This window comes from Peromyscus maniculatus, chromosome 1 (assembly GCF_049852395.1).
Source record: "Peromyscus maniculatus bairdii isolate BWxNUB_F1_BW_parent chromosome 1, HU_Pman_BW_mat_3.1, whole genome shotgun sequence".
Lineage (NCBI taxonomy): Eukaryota > Metazoa > Chordata > Mammalia > Rodentia > Cricetidae > Peromyscus > Peromyscus maniculatus.
The window spans coordinates 156,056,262-156,080,291 of record NC_134852.1 but is presented as its reverse complement, the minus strand read 5'-3'; the positions used below and the strand labels follow the sequence as shown (position 1 = coordinate 156,080,291).

Here is a 24,030-nt window from a genome sequence, read left to right as displayed (position 1 = left end):
ACTCTCTGCTACTCTGTGACACGAAATCCCACCCGTGGACACCTGCCATCAAGAAGCAGCAGCAGCCAGCCAGATAAAAACATCTGCATGGACATCCCCAGCTTCCCTGCTTACAACACAGCCCACAGGATCTACCCACACATTGAGCGTTATCAGCCACAAAAAGGGAAGGAGCACAGGCATGCTGAGACAGAGAGGAGTCACCCTGCTTGGGGGAGCTAAGACAGGAGGATTACAAGTTTGAAGCTAGCCTGAGCTACACAGTAAGATCCTGCCTCAAAGAAGAAAAAAAAAAGTGTGTGTGGGGAAACCCCACAAGAGTCACACAATACATAACCCCAGTCAGGTAATATTCCCTGACTCGGCAAAACTAGAAACAGAAAGTGGGACAGAGGCTGGCAGACCCGGGGCAGGGAGCGTGTGAGCTATTGCCTAATGGCTACAGTTTCTGCTTGAGGCCATAAAAAGGCTTGACAATCCTTGGTGGTCACAATTGCACAATGTCCTAGATATAATTAGTGCTAATAAACCTAGACTTGAAACAGTTAAAATGCTTGTGTTTGTGTGTGTGCATGCATGCACATGCAAGGATATGCACACATGTATGGAGGAATTTGGAAGACACAGGCCCTCGGCGCCATCCTTACAAACACCATCCACCCCCTTGGAAGTGGGTCTTTCAGCAGCCTGGAGTTTAGCAATCAGGCTAGTCACACTGGGCAGCGAGTCTGGGATTACAAATGTGTGCCACAGACCTGGTATTTTTATAATGGTTCTGATGAACCAAATTCAGGATTTTTTTTTTTTTTGGTTTTTCGAGACAGGGTTTCTCTGTGTAGCTTTGCGCCTTTCCTGGAGCTCACTTGGTAGCCCAGGCTGGCCTCGAACTCACAGAGATCCGCCTGGCTCTGCCTCCCGAGTGCTGGGATTAAAGGCGTGCGCCACCACCGCCCGGCTCAAATTCAGGATTTTGTGCTTGCAAGACAAGCATTTTACTGACTGAACCATCCCTTCAACCCATTTTCCTCCTCCATTTTTTTTTTTTTTTTTTTTTGAGACAGGGTTTCACTGTGTAGCTCTGGCTGCTCTAGAACTAATTATGTAGAGCAGGCTGGCCTCAAACTCACAGAGTTCTGACCATCTCTGCCTCCTGAGTGCTAGGATTAATGGCATATGCCACCATGCCCAGCCTTTAAAAAAATAATAAATGTGGGTTTTGTATGTATTTGCCACAGTTAAAAATAATGGATGCACTCAAACTACTGAGCCATGCACAAGGGAATCCTATGGTGTTAAACTACATCTCAATAAGATTAAAAACATTCCCCAACAGGTGGGATATGGCACATTTAAACGTTGAAGATGTGATTAATGTGCCAGAGAAAAACAACATCAAGCCATGTATGTTAAAGCATGTCTACCTTCTCAGCATCAGGAGACTAAGGCGAGAAGATCAAGAGTTCAAGGTCATGGGGTTGGAGGGATGGCTTGGCAGTTAAGAGCACTGGCTGCACTTGCAGAGGACCTGGGTTCTATTGCCAGCACCCACTTAGTGGTTCACAATTGTTTGTAACTCCAGCTCCAAGGGATCCAACACCCTCTTCTGGCCTCTTTGAGCACTGCATACATACATATATATACATATATATATATGTATATGTATATATATAGTGTATGCATACAGTGTACATATCTATACAAAGTCAAACACTCATACGCATAAAGCAAACAAAATAAACAAATCTTAAAAGAAAATTTAAGAGTTCAAGGTCAGTGTGTGTGACTTAGCAAGACCTTGTATGCAGAAACTATGTATCAAAGGGCTGCAGACTTGGCTCAATGGTCTTGTCTAGCCAATGCAAGGACTCTGAGATGGGGTGGCATTATTACACTAGCCCTACAGGAGAGGCTGCTGAGCGCTAATAAGGAGTAAGGACTGTAATTTACAGTAACAATTAGACAGACAGACACATCCATCTAAAGGACTCGGGCATCTCAGCACGAGGGGGAGTCATACCTACCCTGCTCACAGTGTCTTTGACGGCTGGGACAGGCAGGCGCGGCAGAGACGTCTGGAAGCTGTACAGCATGGGCTTTCGGCCTGAGAAGACCTTGACCATAGCCTGAAGATACAAGTTACATTTCAAAGGTGAGGCTGTGTTAGAGAGTCAAAGCCAGCGTTCACCTGCACGTGACCTGCTGACTGTCTGTGGTGACCTACAACATCAGGTTAAAAACTGGGCTGAACAAAAACCAGGTCCGACAGAGGCTTCAGGTGTGGCTGCCGACTGTCACCCCTGGCTGGAGCCCTGAAGCTGACAGCGCTCTGCAGGCGGCTGCCAGCCTTCTCCTAGAAGGTTCTTGGTGTGAGGCTGGTGCAGGCTCTGGATATAGGAAGTAAGGTCAGCTGAGGCGCCTAGTCCTCAAGCCACCCCCAGGGGTGGCAGTGTATCCCTGCTCATCGGGCCAAACAGCATGGAGAGTGAGCCACCTCCCACAGCCTCCACAAAGGCTGATACAGGCCAGGCATATAGAAGGCAGCTGGGCGGTGGTGGCGCATGCCTTTAATCCCAGCACTTGGAAGGCAGAGTCAGGCGGATCTCTGTGAGTTCGAGGCCAGTCTGGTCTACAGAGCGAGATCTAGGACAAGCGCCAAAACTACACAGAGAAACCCTGCCTAGAAAAACCAAAAAAAGAAAAAAGAAAGAAAAAAAGAAATAAAACTGAAGAAGAAGAAGAAGAAGAAGAAGAAGAAGAAGAAGAAGAAGAAGAAGAAGAAGAAGAAGAAGAAGAAGAAGAAGAAGAAGGCAGCTGTCATGTGCTGACAGAAACCAGGGCATCTCTAAGGGTTCAAGGTGTAGACAGTGATGATTCTCAGAGCTCAGGAGTGCTGGGACTCAGCTCAACATCAGCCACGAGGGCCGTTTAAGCCCGTGGGAAACTGTCTCTACCTAGGTGTTAAGTTCTGTTACTCTAGACATTAGAAAACTCACAGACAAGGTGGCAGCTGGTTTGGGAAAGAGTGGAGTGTGTGGTGGATAGCAAGAGGACCCAGGAGGAGATGATCACAAGTGGGGGTGATGGAGAGTATGCTGGCCTGCATTCCTCCAACACACCAAGAAGGAGCCCCAGAGAGAAGCAATTCAAAAGACAATTTCACTAGAACCAAATTCATTAAAATCATTTACAAACCTTGGGAGCAGAAAATTAGTTTCTTTATAAAAAAAAAACAGAACTAAAAAAAAAAAAGGCTTTTGTTAGATACTTTATACTCACGTATATTAAAGTTGTGTAACATTATTATGGTATTAAGCATTCTACTTATAAAAACATTCATGTAAAAAACCAAAAACAAAAAACAGAACTCAAGACCAGAGTCGAGTGGTGACCGTGTGGGTGGAGGCACATATGACAGCCATACAGTGGAGGGGGAGCTGGATGCCAAAGAGGAGGCCCCAGGGGTGATCTCCACTCTGGACAGCCACCCCTCACCCCCACGCCAGAACACTGAGCTTATAAAAACAACTAGCTAGGGCTTTGGATATGGCTCAGTGGGTAGACAGCTCACCAAGTTAAGCTGCCACGAAACTCTGGGTTTGATCACCAGCATCTCATAAAAAAACCAGACATGGTGGTTCATGCCTGAGCTGGAGTCAGGAGAACCAGAAACTCAAGGTCATCCTTGGCTACATAGTAAATTCAAGGCCAGCCAGGGTGACCTGAGACCTCATCTCAGAAAACAAAAACAATAAACAAACAAACAAAAAAAAAACCCTGCACCACTAGTTAAAACCTGACAGCTCTCCTGCATATGGCATAACCCTCTTCCTTAAATGAGGGAGCCTGGCCTTAGGGTCAGGGTGAAATGGAGAGCACTGGAAAGTTAGGGTAAATCAGGTGATCTGGCCAGCAAAAGCGTCTGACTGCAAAGCGGCCCCAAGGCTACAAAGACCTGGTGGGTGGCATGTCGGCTCAGTGTCCAGCCTGAACTACAGACTCAACAGAGGTGAACAGAGATGGCAGAACTCCCAGAATCCATTAGCAAGCAGCCCTCGGCTCCATGAGAGTGTCAAGGTGAGCGGTAGCTCGCCCACAGCCAGAGTCTGGGGACAGGTCACACACCAAGGAGCCAAGGAGGAGAGGTCTACCAAGGCAAGGGCCCTCCTCTCGTGACGTCAGCACCGCGGGTCCCCTAGCTAGCCGCAGGTAGTTACCATCCAGATCCTGGTGCTCCGGCTCATTTTGCCGTGTTCTGCGAACATCCAGCCATGGTAGGAGAGCAGCACCTTCAGTGAGTAGCGCATGGTCATGATGACCGCTACCCAGAGCCCCGTGCCGAAGAGGATGCCACTCACGATGTTCTTCGTCTGGCTTGACATGCGGCCACTGTGGGGATGGACCAGACAAGTAGCGAAGGCGTCAGTGTGGGAAGGTGGCCACGGCCACTACCTCCAAGCAGTGGGACCAAGCACCTTTCCAGGGACAGGAGAGAGCAGGCTGCAGCGCCCCAAAGCAGAGCTGGGGTCATTAGAGAAGGAAGCCTGAGGGACCCACCAACTCTCCTAGTGCTTGTGGCATTCTCTAACCCTCTCAAAATGGGCCAACCTTGGCGGGGTGCAGCAGAGTGGCCTCTGGTCCTGGAGCTCTGGAGGCAGAGGCCGCAGACCAGCCTGGGCAACACAGTGAGCCTTCCATCCCCAAAGAAGAGGCCTGAGACCTGCTGGTGACCTGAGCAATCCTGAACAACACAATTCCCTCCAGTCTCGGTCTCAGGGGAACAGTGGAGATGGGGGGGGGGGGGGAGGGACGGGACATGGTGGGGGGCAGAGACCTGCTCACAATGGCAACCGCTTCCTGAGGGCGGGGACTGCCACCTGCTGCTCATAGAGATCCCGGATTTCCCTCACCATCTCTTGTTTTTTTGCTGTGCCCACTACTGAACTCAGGCTTCATGCATGCTAAGCAGGGTCTCAACCCCTGAGCCACACCCCCAGTCCTCAAATATACTTAGACGTTGTTTGTCTCAGCACCCTGGAGGCAAAGGCAGGTGGATCTCTGTGAATTCAAGATCAGCCTGGTCTACATACCTTGCCTCAAAAACAAAACCGAAAAAATACATGTAAATAAAAATAAATAAAACTAATTTAAAAAAAATCTTTAAAGATCTTAAATACTTAAAAAAAACAAGACCACTGATTATGAAAGAAAAACCAAGACAAAAATGCAGCTATTTTTGTGGGGTTATTTTAGTTGTTTTGGAAATTGAAAAACAGTGGCAAAAATAAAAACTAGCCCCCTCCTCTTCAAGGCTCAAGAGACATCAAGGAAGAAGGGGTGAAATAATGCAAAGTAGGAGCGGGGGGGGGGGGGGGGGGGAGAGGAGAGCTGAGAAACGCCGTCTTCTGGATATGATACCGCTGCACACGAGGACTCACTGAGGCCGTGGACCAAGGTCCAGCCAGCTGCATCAGTGGACACTCCAGCAGGGGCACTATTTAGACTCAGTGGATTGAAAAAAAGAGTGGGTGTGGAGAGTTGGAACAGATACGATCAAGATACACTGCTGACATGTATGGAACTGTCAAGGAATGAATAAAAGATACTCTATTTAAAAAACTAAGAGTCCCCAAACAATCAAAACAATTGCATACAGAACCCTAAAAGTTCTGATATTAGAAAACATTAACTTACATCATGTAAGTAACAGAGACAAGTTTCTTCTGAGGTAAATGTATTTTCCCACAGTTGGTCAAACCTAGCATTCAAAGGGCTGGAGAGATGGCTCAGCAGTTAAGAGCACTGGCTGCTCTTCCAGAGGACCTGGGTTCAGTTTTCAACTCTAGTTCCAGGGGATCTGACACCCTCTTTTGACCTCCGAAGGCACCAGGTACACACACATGGTACGCAGACATACATGCAGGTCAAACACGCATACACATAGAATAAAATTTTTAAAATAATCCAAGTTGGGCATGGTGTCGCATGCAGAGGCAGAGGCAGACAGATTTCTCTAAGTTTGCAAGGCTAGCCTGGTCTACACAGCAAGTTTCAGGATATCTCGGGCTACATAGAGAGATCCTCTCTCAAAAACCAAAATAGAAAAAATAAAATAAAATAAAGAAGTAATCCAAAATCCAGCTACGTCTCTAACCTCTTTCATCTTCTTTTCAGATCTAATCAAACAGAATCGCAGCCTAGGGACACAGGAACTCCGTCCTCAATGGGAAGATGGTTCCAGAACAGCCTTCCAGGCTGCAGGACTCTGACCCTTCACCTGGCCTTTCTAAATTTGGGTCAGAGATGACCCAGTTGACGAAAATAGATCCCGAGGGACAAAGAAACAAATCTTATAAAGACTGAGATTAAACAAGGTTTTAGTAGCTGGCATGGCTGTATGCAATCCGGCTTTGAGGCACAGCCCACGTTAAGAGCAAAGCAGAACTGTTGGCCCCGATCAACACACAGGGCAGCACCCCGAGCTGCTGGCAGGGCTTCCCTCGCCTCTCAGGACCTGGAGGAGGACAGCACAGGTCCAGTCTTCGGTGACCAGCTGCTTCGGATAACCTAGTCCTCATGGACGCTACAGGCCCCAGGCAGACAGGATGCCTGAACGGGCATTTTTATCTGGTCTCCTGCGGTTGCTTACAAAAGCATGACCAATGCTGCCTGGAGGGCTGGAGGCTGAGGAGTTGGCTGGCTTCTCTGTAACTCCTGGGTGTCTCAATCACTGTTGGGTTAAATCTGTGCATGGCTTTGAGTCAGCAGAAACCAACTCCTCCAGCTGTGAGCGTCCCCTGGGGTCACTCTTTTGTCAGTTGGCTTTTGCAATCCTTTCTAGTGTACAGTCTCTACATCGGAACAACCAGGAAAGCAAGATCAGAAAGGTCCAGAGCTGGGCTGGAGACGGCTCAGTGGTTAGAGGACTTGCTGCTCTTCCACAGGACCCGAGTTCAAGGTCTGTTCCCAGCATACATGCTCGAGTGGGTCATAACAACCTGTAACCCCAGCTCCAGGGGACCCAACACCCTCAACTGGCCTCCAAAGGCACTGAACTCACACTCTCAGGTGAGTTCAGCCCTGACCCTCAACACTGTCTGAACTCACACTCTCGATGAGTTCAGCCCTGACCCTCAACCCTGCACTGGGCCTTCACAATTCCTGGTCAGAAAACAAAGCCAAGTGCATAACAAGGACCTTGTGGCTATTTCTCCTCAGTTAAAAACACACTGACGGTCATGTTGTGAAGGACACATGGCACGGGACAACTCGGAAACAACCTGTTTGAACCCAGTGTGGTAGGAAATGCCTGCAGTCCCAGGAGAGGCAGGAGGGTTAAGGTCATTAAGAGTTCAAGGTCATCCTATGCTGGGATACTTAAGACCCTGTCTCAGAAAATACAAAAGAAAAAAAAAATTTGTCTAAATGCAGGAGTCATAACGCACAAGGTAACCGAGGCATGGTGTCCTGTGTCCAAGTCATTCCACACTGAGAGGGTCTAACATCCTTCATCCTGGATGGTGTCAGGGACCTGTCGGAAGCTGCCTGGAGTAACTGCCACCAGAGGTGACCTGAGCCCGAGGCGTGGCTCAGTGCTAAGTTAGCCTGGCATGCACAAGGCCCAAGCCTCTATGCTATCCCAGAAAAGGAGAGAAGTGCTTAGAATGTTCCCTGGCTACCTTCTAGAGCAGGTCTGGCATCCAGCAGGAGGCCCCAGATACAAAGGACCCCTTTTTAAAACAAAGTCTTATGGGACTGGAGAGATGGTTCAATGGTTAAGAGCACTTCTTACTCTTGCAGAGGACCTGAGTTCAGTTCCCAACACCCATATCAGGCAGCTACAACTGCCTGTAACTCCTGTTTCAGGGGATCCAACGGCTTCCTCTGGCCTCTGAGGGCACCAGGCACACATGGTACACATACATACATACATGCAGGCAAAATACTCACATACATAAAAATGAATAAATAATCTTAAAAAAAAGTTGGGTGTGGTGGGACACATTTTTAATCACAGCTCTTGGGAGGCAAAGGCAGGTAGATCTTTGTGAGTTCGAGGCCAGCCTGGTCTACAGAGTCAGGCCAGCTGGAGCTATACAGTGAGACCCTATCTTTAAAAAAAAATTTAAAAAGGAAAGAAAAGCCCGAAGCCGGCCAGGCTTTGCCTCTGAACAGGATGACAACTACTTTCAAGTTCCCAGAATATACTAAAACTCAAAGTCAAGGTATAATGGACCTCCCTGGGGGATCTAAGCCACTCTAGAGGGGCCAAGGGCTGAAGTGTCCCTAAGAAACCAATGACAGTCAGTTCAGGGGACCAGATCACTGGATAGACTAGTTCCAGGGGAACACTGGAAGCCATCTTCTGGGGGCAGAGATGCCCTCTGAGGCCACCATGGGCTCCACCTACTGCCACAGCTTGACCGTAGGGAGATGACCTTAGGGAATGGCCCCTGCCATGCTTAGCCTAATCTCCAGGACAGCCTTGTCTATAGACTTCCAAGGGACTTCAACACCGGGTCAGAAAAGTGAAGAGGACCCATGTGGAGATCCCAAAGCAAGGACAGTCAAGAGGATACTGTCATCCTCCTACCAAGATGGGGAGCAGGGATTACTCACGTGGTGTCCAGGGTCCGATTGATCTTTGCGATCATGCCCAGGGAGGGGTCCACTTTGGCATGCATGGATGATATCACACCCACCACCACGATAAGCCAGCTGGAGGGACTCGCCGGGAACACACCAGTGATGATGCCATTCTGGAAAGACACACCAGCTGTAAGCAGCACCCTCTCGAGGCCACTGTCCCTGCCCTGCAGCAGCCCTGTGGCAGCAGGCAGCTGGGACAGCAGGCAGCAGGGAGAAGGTGTGGCATACAGGCCACCAAGGACCCAGTAGCTGAGACTCTTCCTGGAGCCACGATGGCCCCACCTTTATGTAGTTTCTTCTTTCTCAACTTCTGAGCCCCAATGTACCCTGGGAGATGCCCCAGAGAGACCCCTGGTCAGCAGGATCACTAGGCCTGACTTACCACACAGGTCCCATATCAGGACTAACAGCCTGGGTACCATAAGGTCCCACTCCCAGTCTGCCACTGTCTGGCAGACAGGGAGCCCAGCTCCCAAATTCCCTTTGCACTGTCCAAATCAAGATGTGCTTATAGGAGCCCTCACACCACTGGGATTGCTGTAAAATAACCCTTACCCGGCAGAATTAGGTTTAAATGAAAGTATCCCGTTACATGTACTTATTGTACATGGGTGGATAAAGGACACCATGGTGCACATGTGGAGGTCAGAGGACAACTTGTGAGAGTCAGTTCTCGCCTTCCACCTTGGGGACTTTGAGTCAAACTCAGGTCGTCGGGCTGGGCTGCAATCTCGCCCACCCAACTCAAAAATCTGTCTAACAAAAAGAGGTTAGCCGGGTGGTGGTGATGCACACCTTTAATCCCAGCACTTGGGAGGCAGAGGCAGGCGGATCTCCAGCCTGGTGTACAGAGTGAGTACCAGGACAGCCAAGGCTATGGAGAGACCCTGTCTCTGAAAAAAGAGGTTGGTGGGAGAAGGCTTGTGTGAATCAGAGCCAGCCAGACTTTGCCCGCTCTGGAAACCGGCAGGAAAGAGATGCGGAGTGCTGTCTTTCTTCTCTCTGCTCTGTTGCTGTTTGTAACTTACAGTAAATTAATCTATTCTGTTGCTGTTTTGTGTTTTATTTTTTGAGACAGGACCTCTCTATGTAGCTCTGGCTGTACTGGAACTCACTATGTAGACCAGGCTGGCCTCTGCCTCCTGAATGCTGGGATTAGAGGGGTGGACCACCATGCCCAGCATAATAAATTAATTCTTAATAGATACACATATTTAGCCCCAGCACTTGGGAAGCAGAGGCAGACAGAGCTCTGTGAGTTTGTGGCCAGCCTGGTCTCCATAGTGAGCTTCAGGGTAGCCAGAGCTATACAGTGAGACCCCAACTCAACAATAATAATAACAACAACAAGAACAACAATTCTCCGAGCAAGGTGTGGGGACTCACATGTCTTCCCAGCACATGAGAGGGGAACAGGAAAACTGCCTTAAGTTACAGGCCAGCCTGGGTTACAGGGTCAGATTTGATCTCAAAGAAGTAAAACCAGGCTGGGGAGAGAGCTCGGTGGGTAAAGTACTCGCCACACAAACTGGAGGAAGGACCAGCATTTGGATCTCTAGACTCAATGTAACCCCAGCACTCCAGAGGCAAGCTGGCTAGCTAGACCAGCAGGCTCTAGACCAGCAGGCTGAGACCAGCAGGCTGAGACCAGCCAAGCTCTAGACCAGCAGGCTGAGACCAGCCACGCTCTAGACCAGCCACGCTCTAGACCAGCCAAGCTCTAGACCAGCAGGCTCTAGACCAGCAGGCTCTAGACCAGCAGGCTGAGACCAGCCAGGCTCTAGACCAGCTGGGCTCTAGACCAGCCAGGCTCTAGACCAACAGGCTGAGACCAGCCAAGCTCTAGACCAGCCAGAATCAGTAAGCTCAGGTTTCAGTGAGACTGTCTGAATATATGAAGTAGAGAACTATAGAGGAAGACACCCAATGTAAAGATCGGGCCTCCAAGTGTGTGTGCACGCATATGCACACATACACACACATGCACACATACACACACACACACACACACACACACACACACACACAGGCAAACAAAACAAAATAAAACAAAGAAGAAAAATCTTTCAATTAAAAACACATTCTTGGAGCTAGAGATGGCTAGGTAGTTAACAGCACTTGTTCTTGCAGAGGACCTGAGTTCGATTCCCAACATCCATGTCAGGTAACTAGTAACAACCAGTAACTCCAGCTCCAGGGAATCCAATGCCTCTGGTCTCTGCAGGTACCTGCAACTAACATACACCCACCCATACACAGATGCACAGTGATACACATAATTAAAAAATAAAACAAATCTTTAAAAAAAATAAAATAAAATCCTATGCCTGTGATCTCCACACTCAGGAGGTAGGGGCAGGAGGGGCAGGAATTCAAAACTATCCCTCACTACACACTCTGTTGGAGGCCACCTGGATTACATGAGATCCTGTGTCACAAAAACCAAAAGGTTCCCCAAGGCCAGTATGATTTTACCCCTGTCATCCCAGCACTTTGGAGGCTGAGGCAGGATGACTGTCTTAAATCCAAGGCCAGCTTGGGCAAGAATGAGACCCTATCTCAAAAATACAAGCATAAATAAGTAAGTAAGTAAGTAATTCATTAGAGTTAAAAACAAGTAAATAAGCCAGCCATTGTGGCACACGCCTTTAATCCCAGCACTGGGAAGGCAGATGCAGGAAGATCTGTGAGTTCGGGGCCAGCCTGGTCTACAGAGTGAGTTCCAGGACAGCCAGAGCCACACAGACAAACCCTATCTCAAAAAACAAAGATAAAACATAAGTAAAAGTGAGGCGGGGCTCTTGCCCACTGAACCTCCTGATTCTGAATCCACATGAAAGCCAAGGTCCTTGCAGCAGTGGTGGCCCCGACCAGCCCTCTTCCTCAGAGTGAAGGCACTGCCTTCCAAGAAAAAAGTATTGGAGTTCAGCCACGTGCCACTTACCTACACTGCTCACCCTGTGTAAGTTTGGCCAGCTCTCAGACTTAGGTTTTCCTGTAGGTAGAACCTTCACTACTCTGGTTCACAGAACACTGATCACCGAGCCCCAGAAGCTGCCACTGAGATCCAGGGACACCTGTGCTGTGCCTGGTCCTGGAGACGCATCTGCCACAGCCACAGCTTCTGGCAGTGGCACCTTCCTCTGCAGTACCCAGCAGGCTGGAGGAGCAGGCCCTGGTGATGGGGGACTGTTTGCAATTGCTCCAAACCTGCATTTACTCTCTCTGGGATTTTTAAAAGAAAGTAAAATTGGAGCCGGGCGGTGGTGGGGCACGCCTTGAATCCCAGCACTTGGGAGGTAGAGCCAGGCAGAGCTCTGTGAGTTTGAGGCCAGCCTGGGCTACCAAGTGAGTTCCAGGAAAGGCGCAAAGCTACACAAAGAAACCCTGTCTCGAAAAACAAAACAAAACAAAAAACAACAACAACGGGGCTGGAGAAATGGCTCAGAGGTTAAGAGCACCGACTGCTCTTCCAGAGGTCCTGAGTTCAATTCCCAGCAACCACATGGTGGCTCACAACCATCCGTAATGAGATCTGGTGCCCTCTTCTGGCCTGCAATCATACATGCTGTATACATAATAAATAAATAAAATCTAAAAAAAAAAAAAAAAAAAGTACTGATTGCTCTTCCAGAGGACCTAGATTCATTTTTTAAAAAAAAAAAAGGTAAAATTGGGCTGGGGTTATAACTCAGCAATTCATCACTTGCCCATCATGGGCAAGGCTCTGGATTCCAGCCCTGGCCCCACATAGAGGACCCAAGTTTATTTCCCAGCACCCACTTGATGGCTCACAGCCATCTGTAACTCCAGTTCCAGGGGATCCAACACCCTCTTCTGACCTCCTTGGGCACCAGACACACACATGCTGCCTGTGTGTTCACACCTGTCTGTAACTCCAGTCCCAGGGTTTCTGATACCCTCCCACAGGCAGGCAAAAACACCAAAGAACATTAAATAAAAATAAACTACAAAAACCTCTAAAAACCCAACAATAAGGAGCTATGAGCCCATTCTATATAAGCCTTAGCCAGCATGGAGACCTCTGCTCTCTCAGAGACCCACTGAAGACACAATTTCCTCCTCAGTGGGACCCAAGGAGATACACTGGACATCCCAGCAAGCACTGCAGAGACCAGCCAACCAACCTTGAATCGGATGAACTTCTTCTTCCAGGAATGCAGTCCCGACAAGCATATCTGTTTGAGGGCTTCATGGCTCAGGCGGAGGTCGATGCCATCGGGGGTGACAGTGAACTGGAAGGCCACAGCTTGATGAGCCTCTGCCATCTTGAATAGGCACCTGGAGCAGGGACAGAGATGGCTTAGAGAAGCCTGACACCAGAAACCAGGGACATGCCTCCAGAGGAAGGAGGTCCTCCAAATTTAACCTTGTGCCTTAACAGACCTACACGCACGCGTCTCCAACAGATACAGTGCTGTCCCTCACTCCACACTTCTCACCTGTCCAGATCCATACAGGCCTAGGGTGATGGTGTGGGCCCATGTCACCACCATCCCACGCCCTCTGCCCATCCCACAGAACCATGCCCCCAAAGGCATCCCCAGCCAGCATGACAAAGGTCACTGGCGGCCATGTATTGACCTGCACAGCAGAGATGACTATTCTTACAGCCCATCCCCAGAACTGTCATGAAAACACCGGAAGTAGCAACAAACGAGTCCCCAGCAGCCCTGAACCCCGACCTTCAGGCAGGACCACTGCCCCTCCAACTTCAGAGAGGGCTACGAAGACTCCAGGACCGGTGGTGAGATGGCTCAGTTGGAAGAGCCCTTCCCTCCAGAGACTGACAATGTGAATTCAATCCCAGAACCCAAGTAAAGGTGGAAGGAGAGGACCAATCCCACAAAGCTGTCCTCTGGCTTTCACATACGCACTGTGGTGTGCACGCCCTGCCCTCCCCCAATAAATAAAAATACTTTTTACACTGGGTTGTGGTGGTGGCACATGCCTTTAATCCCAGAACTCAAGAGCAGAAGCAGGAGGATTTCTGAGTTTAAGGCCAGCCTGGTCTACAGAGTGAGTTTCAGGACAGCCAGGGCTATACACAGAGAAACACTGTCTCAAACAAAAACAAAACAAAAGAAAACAAAAACTTGGGGAAAAAAAAAGATTCCACTAACATCCCACAAACTGCACAGACCCTAACTGGTCCTGATCCTCTGAGGCTATTCCTAAAGTCAAACTGGTCTAAGGCATCCATGTATCAGGCCTTAGTTGTTCCTGTACAAAACATGGCCTCTTCTGCACTAGTTTGTCCTGTCTCACTCACTACAGGAAATCTTAGGAATCTCCAGAATCTGTCTCAGTGACACACATACACACAAAGAGGAGCTGGGCTGGAGACATGGCCAGGAAGAATGTTTCCTACTCTTGCAGAGGCCTGGTGTTCTATTCCCAGAATCCAAGTCAAGCAGCTCACTACTGCCTGTAACTCCAGCTCCAAGAGATCTGATGCCCTGATCTAGCCTCTGTGGGTACTGCACTCACAAGCACATACACATAGAACAAACTAATAAGCATACATAATAAAACAAGAGGGATCTACAATGTGCTCTTCCCCTCACTTCTTCACTTACTCCTGTGGTCTGTCTAAGCCAACAGCTTTCAACCCACTCTCACACTCAGCAGAAATGTCACCTCCTCCCTTCCTGGTTCCCTCATTCCCCCAGCAGCTGCCTGAGGAGTTACCTCTTCTGAAGGTGTGCAACCCCTCTGTTTTCCAAAGCTGTTTGTTACAAAGCACTAAGTATACATATATATTTTAAAAGATAAGAGGTAAAAACTATTCAGAACCATAGTAAGATCTAATTTATGGGTGTGTTCTCATCACATAATAACTTTCCCACTGAGGCCCACAAGGTCTGATAAACCTGTCAAAACCAACAGGTAACGGGACTAGAGAGATGGTTCAGCGGTTAAGAGCACTTACTGCTCTTACAGAGGACCTGTGTGTGGTTCCTAGAATTTAAATGGTGACTCACAAGCATCTGTAACTCCAGTTCTGGAGGATCCTACACCCTCTTCTGGCTTCCCCTAGGCACTGCATGCATATGGTACACATACATACATGCAGGCAAAACACTCAGATAAAACCCCCAAATTTTAAATGTGTATTTTTAAAATGATTTATTTATTCTTATTTCACGTACATTGGTTTGCCTGTATGAAAGTGTTGGATCCCCTGGAACTGGAGTTTACAGACAGCTGTGAGCTGCCATGTGGGTGCTGGAAATTGAACCCGGGTCCTTTGGAAGAGCAGCTAGTGCTCTTAACCACTGAGCTATCTCTCCAGCCCAAATATGTGTATTTAAAAAAACAAAACAGCAAACAGGTTTCTGGGGCTGTAGCTCAGGTAGAGAGTGCCCACTGAGCTTGCACAAGCCCTGGGTACGATGCCCAATACTGTGTGTGGTGGCGCACACCTGTAATCCCAGCACTCAGGAGGTGGAGGCAGGAGGATCAGGAGTTCAAAGTTATCCTTGGCTATACTGACAGCTAGAGGCTAGCCTGGGCTACATGACATTAACAAGTAGAATTGGGGATGCAGCTCAATAGCAGAACATTTGTCTAACATCTGTGAGGCCCTGGGTTCCATCCCCACAATGCAAAAACAATTTTAATCGGTACATATCAATATAGTTCAAAGATACTAACCAAAGCTAGGTGTGGTGGCATGGACCTCAGGAGGATGAGGCAGAAGGATTGCCACAGACTGATCTATCAGCCTGAGTTGCAGAATGAAACCCTGTCAACTGCCAATCACTTGCTCATTCAACAAGTATTTCCTGGCTGCTTCCCATGTACCAGTGAGGTGAGAACCTAGACCCTGGTAGAAATGGCCCCTCTGCCCTCCTGTGGCACAGAGAGGAGGCCGAGAGCAAGCAATGCCTCCGTGGCAGTTAGGTGCAGGAAAAGGAGGTGCCGAACAGGAGACCCTGAAGCTCAGCACACCATCCCAGAGAGGAGAGCAGACAGCCCTGGCCCAGTGCGGTGCATCAGGGATGAAGACGACAACCAACTCCACAGGTCTGAGTCCTATGGGCTGGACATGCTGATAAAAGGGGCCCTGCAGCCTTGAACTATGTGCTCTGCGGAGCCACGTCCTGGGGCGGGGTGGTGGTGCGGGGGGAGCAGGCAGCTGACAATTCACCTGTGGACCTGCCGAGTTGGAAAAGTCAGTGTCGCAGACGCAGAGCTCACAGAGCACACCGAGGTGGAGCAGCCAGGGACAGGCGGATATGGGAAGCATGAGGACAGTGCTGGTGGGCAACGCAACTGGAAACTGGCCTTTGGGCTCTGCGCTGACCTCCAAAAGGTTGAGGGGACAACACAACCTTGTCCTGAAGATAACTTAGAGCCCAAGCTACGTCCCAGTGTGTTTACGTCCTGGAAAACCGTGACAGGGCCTGGCCGTGATGAAGGCACAGACCCCACCTGAGAAAGCAACAACACTACGGACCTGGGCTTGGGCAGACACATACACAGCCTGAGTGAGGCACAGAACGCAGCTCTGGTTGGGGTGAGGAGGCTCGAATCTGGAATCCCCTTGAACTTCAGATCCTCCTCCATCTACTTCTGAAGTGCTGGGATTACAGACAGGAGCCCCTGTACTCGCGTTATCCACTGTCCGGGATGAAGGCAAGGCATGCGAGGCAGGCACCCTATTGACTGCAGAGCCAGCCCCAGGTTAAGCTTCCCGTATCTGCAACACTCACGAGGCTGGTAGCACAGACACGAACCCCGCATCAATCTGGGCAGACAGGATTCCGTGACTGGCCACCACCCTGCCAATTGTTTACCTGACCTCAAAATTGAACCAGCATATTGTTTCAAGTTCAAAACCAGCCTGGGTTAAACACTGAATTCTAGGCTGAGCTACAGACAGATCTTGTTGCAAAAACAAAAACAAACTCAATAAAAACATTAATGAAATTTTAGAACACAAGGGAACTATTTTGATGTAAACTTTTCTGTTGTGCATATGTGTGTGCACACATCCTCCCGGGTATTTGTACCCGTCTGTGCATCAAGGCCTGAGTTCCACACCAGCTGCCTTCCTCTATCACCTTCAACTTTACTGTTTGGAGGCAGGGTGTCTCACCGGAGCTGGAGAGTGCTGACTGGCTAGGCGGAGTGATCCCTGAGTCCGTGTATCCTGTTCCCACGGTTTGCCAACCCCAGAGCTGGAATTACTGGCCCAGAGCTGTTATACTCAGCATTTTACAGGATGCTGGGCTCAAACTCAGGTCCTCAAGCTGCTCAGCAAGCACTTCTTCACCCACTGAGTCATCTCCACAGCCCACGAGGAGCCGTCAACAGCAGATTAAACACCGTGCTGCAGTCACTTCTATCCAAAGGCGTGAACCCCAGGTTTGCCCAGAAACCAAACGTAGTCTCAGGACAATCATGAGGACGTACAGTGTCCTTTCCAGGGTGAAATGTCCCTGCCACGTGACCTGAGTTTAATGTTCAGGACCACCTGAACCTGCCAGGTGTGGTGGCACAAGCCTAGAAACCCAGCAGCAGGAAGGTAGAGACAAGAGGGTCAGGAGTTCAAGGTCACCCTTGGTTACACAGTGAGTTACCAGCCTGGTCTCCATGACACACAGAGACAAAAAGACTGCCTAAACTTGATGAAGGCCTGGTTTGTTCTGGCAGGTTCATCATAGCAGGCATTCCGGCTGCTTTGTGGGCTTGCAAAGCAGTTCACAACGCAGGTTCACTGCTTTAAACCACTCAGCAGGTACTGGTGCCAGATGAGTCAGCCTCAGGCTCCATGTTGGCTTCACGGGCTACTTCAGATGGTCAGTGTTCCCAGAAGCCACCGGGAAGTACAGATCAAATCACAGCACATGCCACCCCCAGGAACAGCTGGAATGCAATCCATGAGTGACAGGCGCTGGAGAGCCACCCCAGGAACAGCTGGAATGCAATCCATGAGTGACAGGTGTGGAGGACAGTGAGAAATCACGAGCTTCACTCACTGCTGCCGTAGAAATGTGATGGGGTCAGGTCATCCCAGAAGACAGGCTAAGCATAAAGCTCCTTCGAGGCGGTGTGTTCAAGGCCAGCCTGGGCTACACAAAAAGACCATATCTCAACAAAGCAAAGCAAAAATGTAAAAGCCTTGGAACCCAGCAACTCCTTTCCTTAGCCAGGATAACTCGAACAAGTCCACACTAAAACCTATACAGGCATGTCCACAGCAGCCTCGATCATGACAAAAACACCAGGTGTTCCATGGCAGGAGAGGAGACTACAGCCAGGGCCCTCCACAGGAGGAGAAGCGTAGGCCAACTGTGACATACTCACACACCAGACCAGGACTCGGCCCTCAGAAGCAAAGTGGCACCAACACACGCAGCGACACAGATGAAACCATGACACCAGGGTCTGGGGACATGGCTCAGTGCGCAGAGGGTTCACCTTGCTTACACAAGGCCCAGGGTTCCAAGCCCAGTACCACATAAACCAGGCATGGTGGCACATGCCTATCATCACAGCACTTGAGACAGGGAAGCAGGGGGATCAGACGTTGAAATCATCCTTGGCTTGAGAGCAAGCTAGAAGCCAGCCTGAGCTACATGAGATTCTGTCTCATTTAAATAAATTAAAAAAAAAAAGGCCAAGAGCACAACACGAAGCCCAAGAAGCCAAATGTCATCTCACTCCATTTACACAAAATGTCCGGAACAGAAAAATCTATAGAAATAGACAGATCGGAGCTGCCAGGGACTGAGAGAAGCTTGGAAGGGGATGAAGGCTAGGAAGGAGTGTTTCTTTGGGGGTTGATAAAAATGTTCCCAAACTGAGTAGAATGATAGTGGCACATGGTTGTGAATAAATTAAAAATCTCCAAAATACCAGATAGGTGAGTTGCTTATGTGAATTATACATTGTCCTACTCAGGGTTACTATTGCTGTGATGAAATGCCGAGACCAAAACAAGCTGGGGAGGAAAGGTTTACTTGGCTTACACGTCCACATCACAGTCCATCATCAAAGGAAGTCCTGACAGGAACTCAAGGCAGGGCAGAAACCTGCAGGCAGCAGCTGATGCAGAGGCCATGGAGGGGTGCTGCTGACTGGCTTGCTCCCCAAGGCTTGCTCAGTCTGCTTTCTTATAGAACCCAGGACCACCAGCCCAGGGATGGCACCACCCACCGTGGGCTGGGCCTTCCCCCATTAATCACTAATTAAGAAAATGCCTTAAAACTGGACCTTATGGAGGCATTTCTTCAATTGAGGTTCCTTCCTTTCAGATGACTCTAGTCTGTGTCAAACTGACATAAAACTAGTTAGGACACACCTCAATGAGACTGTTATTCAAAAATACTATCTCAGGGGCTGGAGAGATGGCTTGGTGAGCAAGGTTGCTTGCTGCTCTTTCAGAAGATCCAAGTTCAGTTCCCAGCACCCACATTAAGCAACTCACAACCACCTGTAACTCTAGTTCCAGGAGATCTGATACCCTCTTCTGGCCTCTGTGGGTACTGCACTCATGTGGTGTATACACACATCCTAAACATTTTTTAATTAAAGAAAAAAAGGTGAAAGGAAAGAACTGACTTCCAAAAGCTGTCCTCTGCCCACCACACACTCACTGTAGTGTGCATGCAACCTTATTCACACACACACACACACACACACACACACACACACACACACACACACCATACACATACAGTAATAATAAACTAAAGTTTTTTAAGTGAAAAAAGTAGACAGCTGCTAAGAAATAATGCTTGCAGTTAACCTCTGACCTCCATATGCACATGCACACACATGCATACACACACATGCATACATATGAGCATAAATGCACATTCACAAAGAAAAATAAACTGAAGAAAAGAAAATGTCCTCTCACAAAACACAAATATTGTCTAGTTAACACTCAAGCATCTAATCCTTCCCTGGCCAAACACACAACTGGCATCAGGGTGGAATCTAGAAGTTCATCCGATCACTGTTCCCTGAGAGGACTGAGCATATGCCATAACAGGCTGCTCAGTCTTCTCTCAAGAGATCAGGCCTCAATTTCAGTTTTCTGAGACTAAACAAGCATTTTCTGAGAGAGCCTCAAACAAAGGACAATCAATCTCCAACACCCCTGACAGCAAGGACAAGGAGGCCTTGTACACGCAATAGTCTTTGTGGGACTTCTCCAGGACCCTAACATACTCACCAAGGTTCCATTCAGAATGAGCGCCACCCTCCAGCACTAAGGAAATACTTTTTTTTTTCTTCAGAGATCATCTAACATAGTAGGGTCAATACCGAATATCTGCAGACAGCTCAGTCAGTAAAGTGCCCACTGCACTAATATGAAAACCTAAATTCAATCTACATAAAAAGCCAGGCATGGTGGAGCACTCTCGTAATCCCAGACTGGGGAGGCAAAGACAGGAGGATCCCTTGAGCTCACTGGCCAGCCTGCCTGCCAAGGCATCTGCCCAGGCCAAAGAGAGACCATGCCTCAAAAACAGTAAGGTGATCGGTACAAGGAATGACAACCAAGGTAGACTCTTGCCTACATGCACACAACACACACACAATATAAATACCACACACACACACACACACACACACACACACACACACACACACACACACAACACACACACAATTGCGGATTTCATGGCACCTAGGACTGGGATGGGGAGGGGCGAGCAAAGGCTCCTTGAGAGCCAGGGAAAGTAGACGGTGACTACACGCAGGTCATTTCTGTTAGGCTCTTTTTCTGCACACATCTGAGATCTCCCCACAACTCTTAATGTATCTAATGCAACTGTCCCCTCCATGTCCCAGAGCTCCCATGGGTGCTAAGTAAGTCCTGAGTGCCCTTGCCTCCTGGGACGGGAAGCACCTGCTCCATCTAGGTACTGCACAGCAGACTCCTGTAGGAGATGAAGTGGAGACAGGAGGATGAAGCAGGCGGCCAAGGAGCATGGGAGACAGCTGCTGCAACGGAAGCCCCACCCCCATCATATGCCCACTTGGGTAACAGTTGCCTCCAAAACATTCCACCCTGCAGGGAAGCTCCTTAAGTGGGACGGTAAACAACTCACAATACCTTCAGGAAGTCCCTGAAACCCACCAGATGCACTAGGCTCCTCCCTGCCAGGGTGAGCAATAAAGGCTCAGAGTCCCTCTGAGACTAGCACAACAGAGCTGCTCCGAAGACTCAGATGAGCCCAGATGAGCCCAGCTGCAAGGAAGACTCTGAGACCAGACCAGCTGCCTGCAAGAAGCGGAAATCACCCGAGCTGACCGGAAGCTGAGAACTGAGGCACCTAGAAAGAGTCCAGTGAGCTCCAGGTTCCCAGCTTCTGTGGACTGCCACCATGCTGGGTGGGTATTGGTGAGGCAGCTGTCTTTGAGTCATTTCTGCTTCATAAGTCACCCCAACAAAGCCACTGGTCCACCAAGTTGGATTTTGGTGGTCTGCTGTGGGATCCCTATCTGGGAGTTAGTACACCTGTGTGTTGTTCTCTCCAGGGCAAGTTTTGTTACATACACCACTCTCTGAGACCTGACAAGACCGAACTGCACTTTTGGTCTGGCTGAGGGGACTCTGGCCAGCTCGGCCATGGCAAGCATGACTCTGGTGGGCCTTGTCCTTCTCCCCCATTCCCTCTGCCTTGCTAAAAATCGTTAGATTATATCCCTAAAGCTAGTCCCCAAGGTCTGTTCCCTTAGGTGGCCACGTCCTCCTCCTGAGGCTGACTACCAAGGTCCAGCTGTCCAAGTATTGAAGTCCAGCAATCAAAAGCCCCCTTGTGGCCCCCCCTAATTAATGTGCCCAATCAAAATTAAACACCTCATCCTAACACGGGGTTTCTCCTTTGACCTTTATAAACTGCCATTTGCCTATGGGCCCTTTGTGTGCCCTGCCCCCTTGGACAAATACCCCTCTCCCCCCTTCCCCTTCTCCCTCATCCTCTGTCTCCTGTCTTTGTCTCTTACTCCCTGCCCTTTGTCCCTCTGGAGCAAATAAATCTCCTTTGTGCTGAGAACTTGGTCTTTGAGCTGATACTGGTCCCTCATGGGCTGCATGCTGGTCCTGACGTCCTCTTCCTGGACAGGAGACCACACCCCACACCTGGCCGAGACTGCCACCTGCAGCTCCCTACCTTTCAGGTGGGCACAGATGTCTCTGGAAGGCTTTGTCACCCCAGAAACAGCAGTCGCAGTGAGTCCCAACCCAGTCACCATAGCTCTACTTAGTTAACCTGATCCCAGGCCAGAGATGGGGAGGTCCTCCTCGCCCCTGACTGAGTCAGTATTCCCAGTAAACTGGGCCTTTCTTCTCAGGGCGTCTCACATTTTGACTTTTTTTTTTTCTTCAAGATTTATTTATTATGAATACAGTGCTCTGCCTGCATGTCAGAAGAGGGCACCAGATCTCATTACAGATGGTTGGGAGGCATCATGTGGGTGCTGGGAATTGAACTCAGGACCTCTGGAAGAGCAGCCAGTGCTCTTAACCTCTGAGCCATCTCTCCAGCCATATTTTGACTTTCAACAGGACATTACTATCTACAAAAATCGAAAAATAAAAAATTTACAAAAAATAAAAAGTAAACAGAAAAAAATAATTCTGGGCCAAGATGCTCAGTGGGCAAAGGTGTTTGCCGCCAAGCCTGTCTGTTCAATCCCCAGGACCCACAGGGTAGACTACGAGAGCTAACTCCTGGAGGTTGAACTCTGACCTCTACTCACGTGCTGTGACACACGTGTCATTCTGTGATTTATGTCGGGCTATTTTCATAGCCTCTGCTGCATGTGCCCCACAGGCTGTGGGTTGGACATCCTCGTGTCTCTCCTCATCTCCCTTTTGCAGCTACCGTGGGAGAATAAATAGGTCTCTGTAAAACACCAAAAGCAAGTCCGCCCTCAACAGTGGCTGTGAGGGGACCTGTCTGTGGGACTGGGAGTCCTGGGAGCACCCGGCAGAGCCATCCAACATGCAGACAGCCCAAAGCGGCTGCGCAGGGGTGACCAGACAAGCTGGAGGGATGAAAAACCAACCGATGCCTGAGGAGAAGGGGCGGGGGTATCCCGAGTCCCATGGAGGAGAGCAAAACATTCATAAATCCAAGGACCCTGGAAGTGTCCCCCAAAGCCTCCATGATCTTAGCCATAACCTAACCCCCCTCCCCAAATGTTCAAAGTCAAAATACAACACATACAGCTGAGTACAAAACCTCGTCTATGTACCGGACCCTGAAGGGAAATGACTGGTTGGTGACACAGACTTACGGCTATCTGGCCCTTTTAATTAAGAATACAGCATGGGGGTGGGGGTGGGGGGTGGCTGGAGAGGTGGCTCAGTGGTTAAGAACATGCACACTGCTCTTGCAGAGGACCAGAGTTCTGTTCCCAGCACCCACATCAAGCGGCTCAGAACTTGTCTGTAACTCTGGCTCCAGGGAGACTGGACACCTTCATTCACACGCACATAACCACACATGGACACACAATTTAAAATGATAAAAAATATTTAAAAAATAAGAATACAACATCAAAGGAGTGGAGAGGGGGCGCGGCAGTTAAGGGTGCACACTGTTCTTGCAGAGGACCCCAGTTGTGTGGCCCATTCCAACTCCAGGGGGTCCGGTGCCACCTTCTAGGTTCCAAGGGCACTGCACACACATGAGGCACAGGCAGACATTCATACACACAGGACACTGTTGACACACCACATCTCCCCTGCAGCTCTGGGCTTCTCTTTCACATTCATGTCTGAGCAACCACAGGCTACCTAACACCGTGTGTGTGTGTGTGTGTGTGTGTGTGTGTGTGTGTGTGTGTGTGTGTGTGTGTACATGCAAGAATTACTGCATAAGTGGTCCACAGACATGGCTGTCTTTTTCCTTGTGTCCCCACCTCAGTTCCCTGGAACCTGGCTGCCCCACTCACCTCACCTTGGCCTCCTCATAAGGAAGCGTGCTCAAGCTCTTTGCCCATTGGTAGCCCTTCTTCTTTTTCTAGAAATGTGTTCCTGTCTCAGACGCAAGGCTTGGGGACAGGCCTTCCCCTGACTGACCCACCCACCGGTCCCCCTGCCCACAGAAAGCTAGTCTGTTCCCGAGGTGGCTCTCTGCAAAGCACCTTAGCCCGGACACTGAGGACTCCCACTGCCCTGCCCTCAGCTCTCCCTTCCCAGGAGCCCTTCCAGCCTTCACACCCTGCCTAACCCGGGCACTAAGGCTGTGTCCTTGTGTCCGTGCCGCTGGGGACCCTGACATACTAGAAGAATGGCCCTCAGGGCCAGCTGGCCCAGCCATTCTATCTGGCAGACCAGCTGTGCCTGGACACAGGCCACTGACCCTGGGCAGCCTCCTCCTCCATTCC

At 49.5% G+C, this 24,030-nt stretch overlaps 1 protein-coding gene across 4 annotated transcripts in view; it reads right to left on the bottom strand.

Annotated features, from left to right (window-relative positions):
* Positions 1 to 24,030, bottom strand: part of Cpt1a (carnitine palmitoyltransferase 1A) — a 63,082-nt gene that overhangs the window by 24,328 nt on the left and 14,724 nt on the right. For all 4 annotated transcript variants that reach the window (XM_006980493.4, XM_076556335.1, XM_076556338.1 and 1 more), the window contains 4 exons: positions 12,795 to 12,948; positions 8,617 to 8,756; positions 4,215 to 4,386; positions 2,022 to 2,123 (listed from right to left, as the gene is read on the bottom strand). In XM_006980493.4, coding sequence (XP_006980555.1) covers positions 2,022 to 2,123; positions 4,215 to 4,386; positions 8,617 to 8,756; positions 12,795 to 12,935 — 555 coding nt within the window. In that variant the 5' untranslated portion in view covers positions 12,936 to 12,948. Of the gene's footprint in view, positions 1 to 2,021; positions 2,124 to 4,214; positions 4,387 to 8,616; positions 8,757 to 12,794; positions 12,949 to 24,030 lie in introns of those variants that run through there.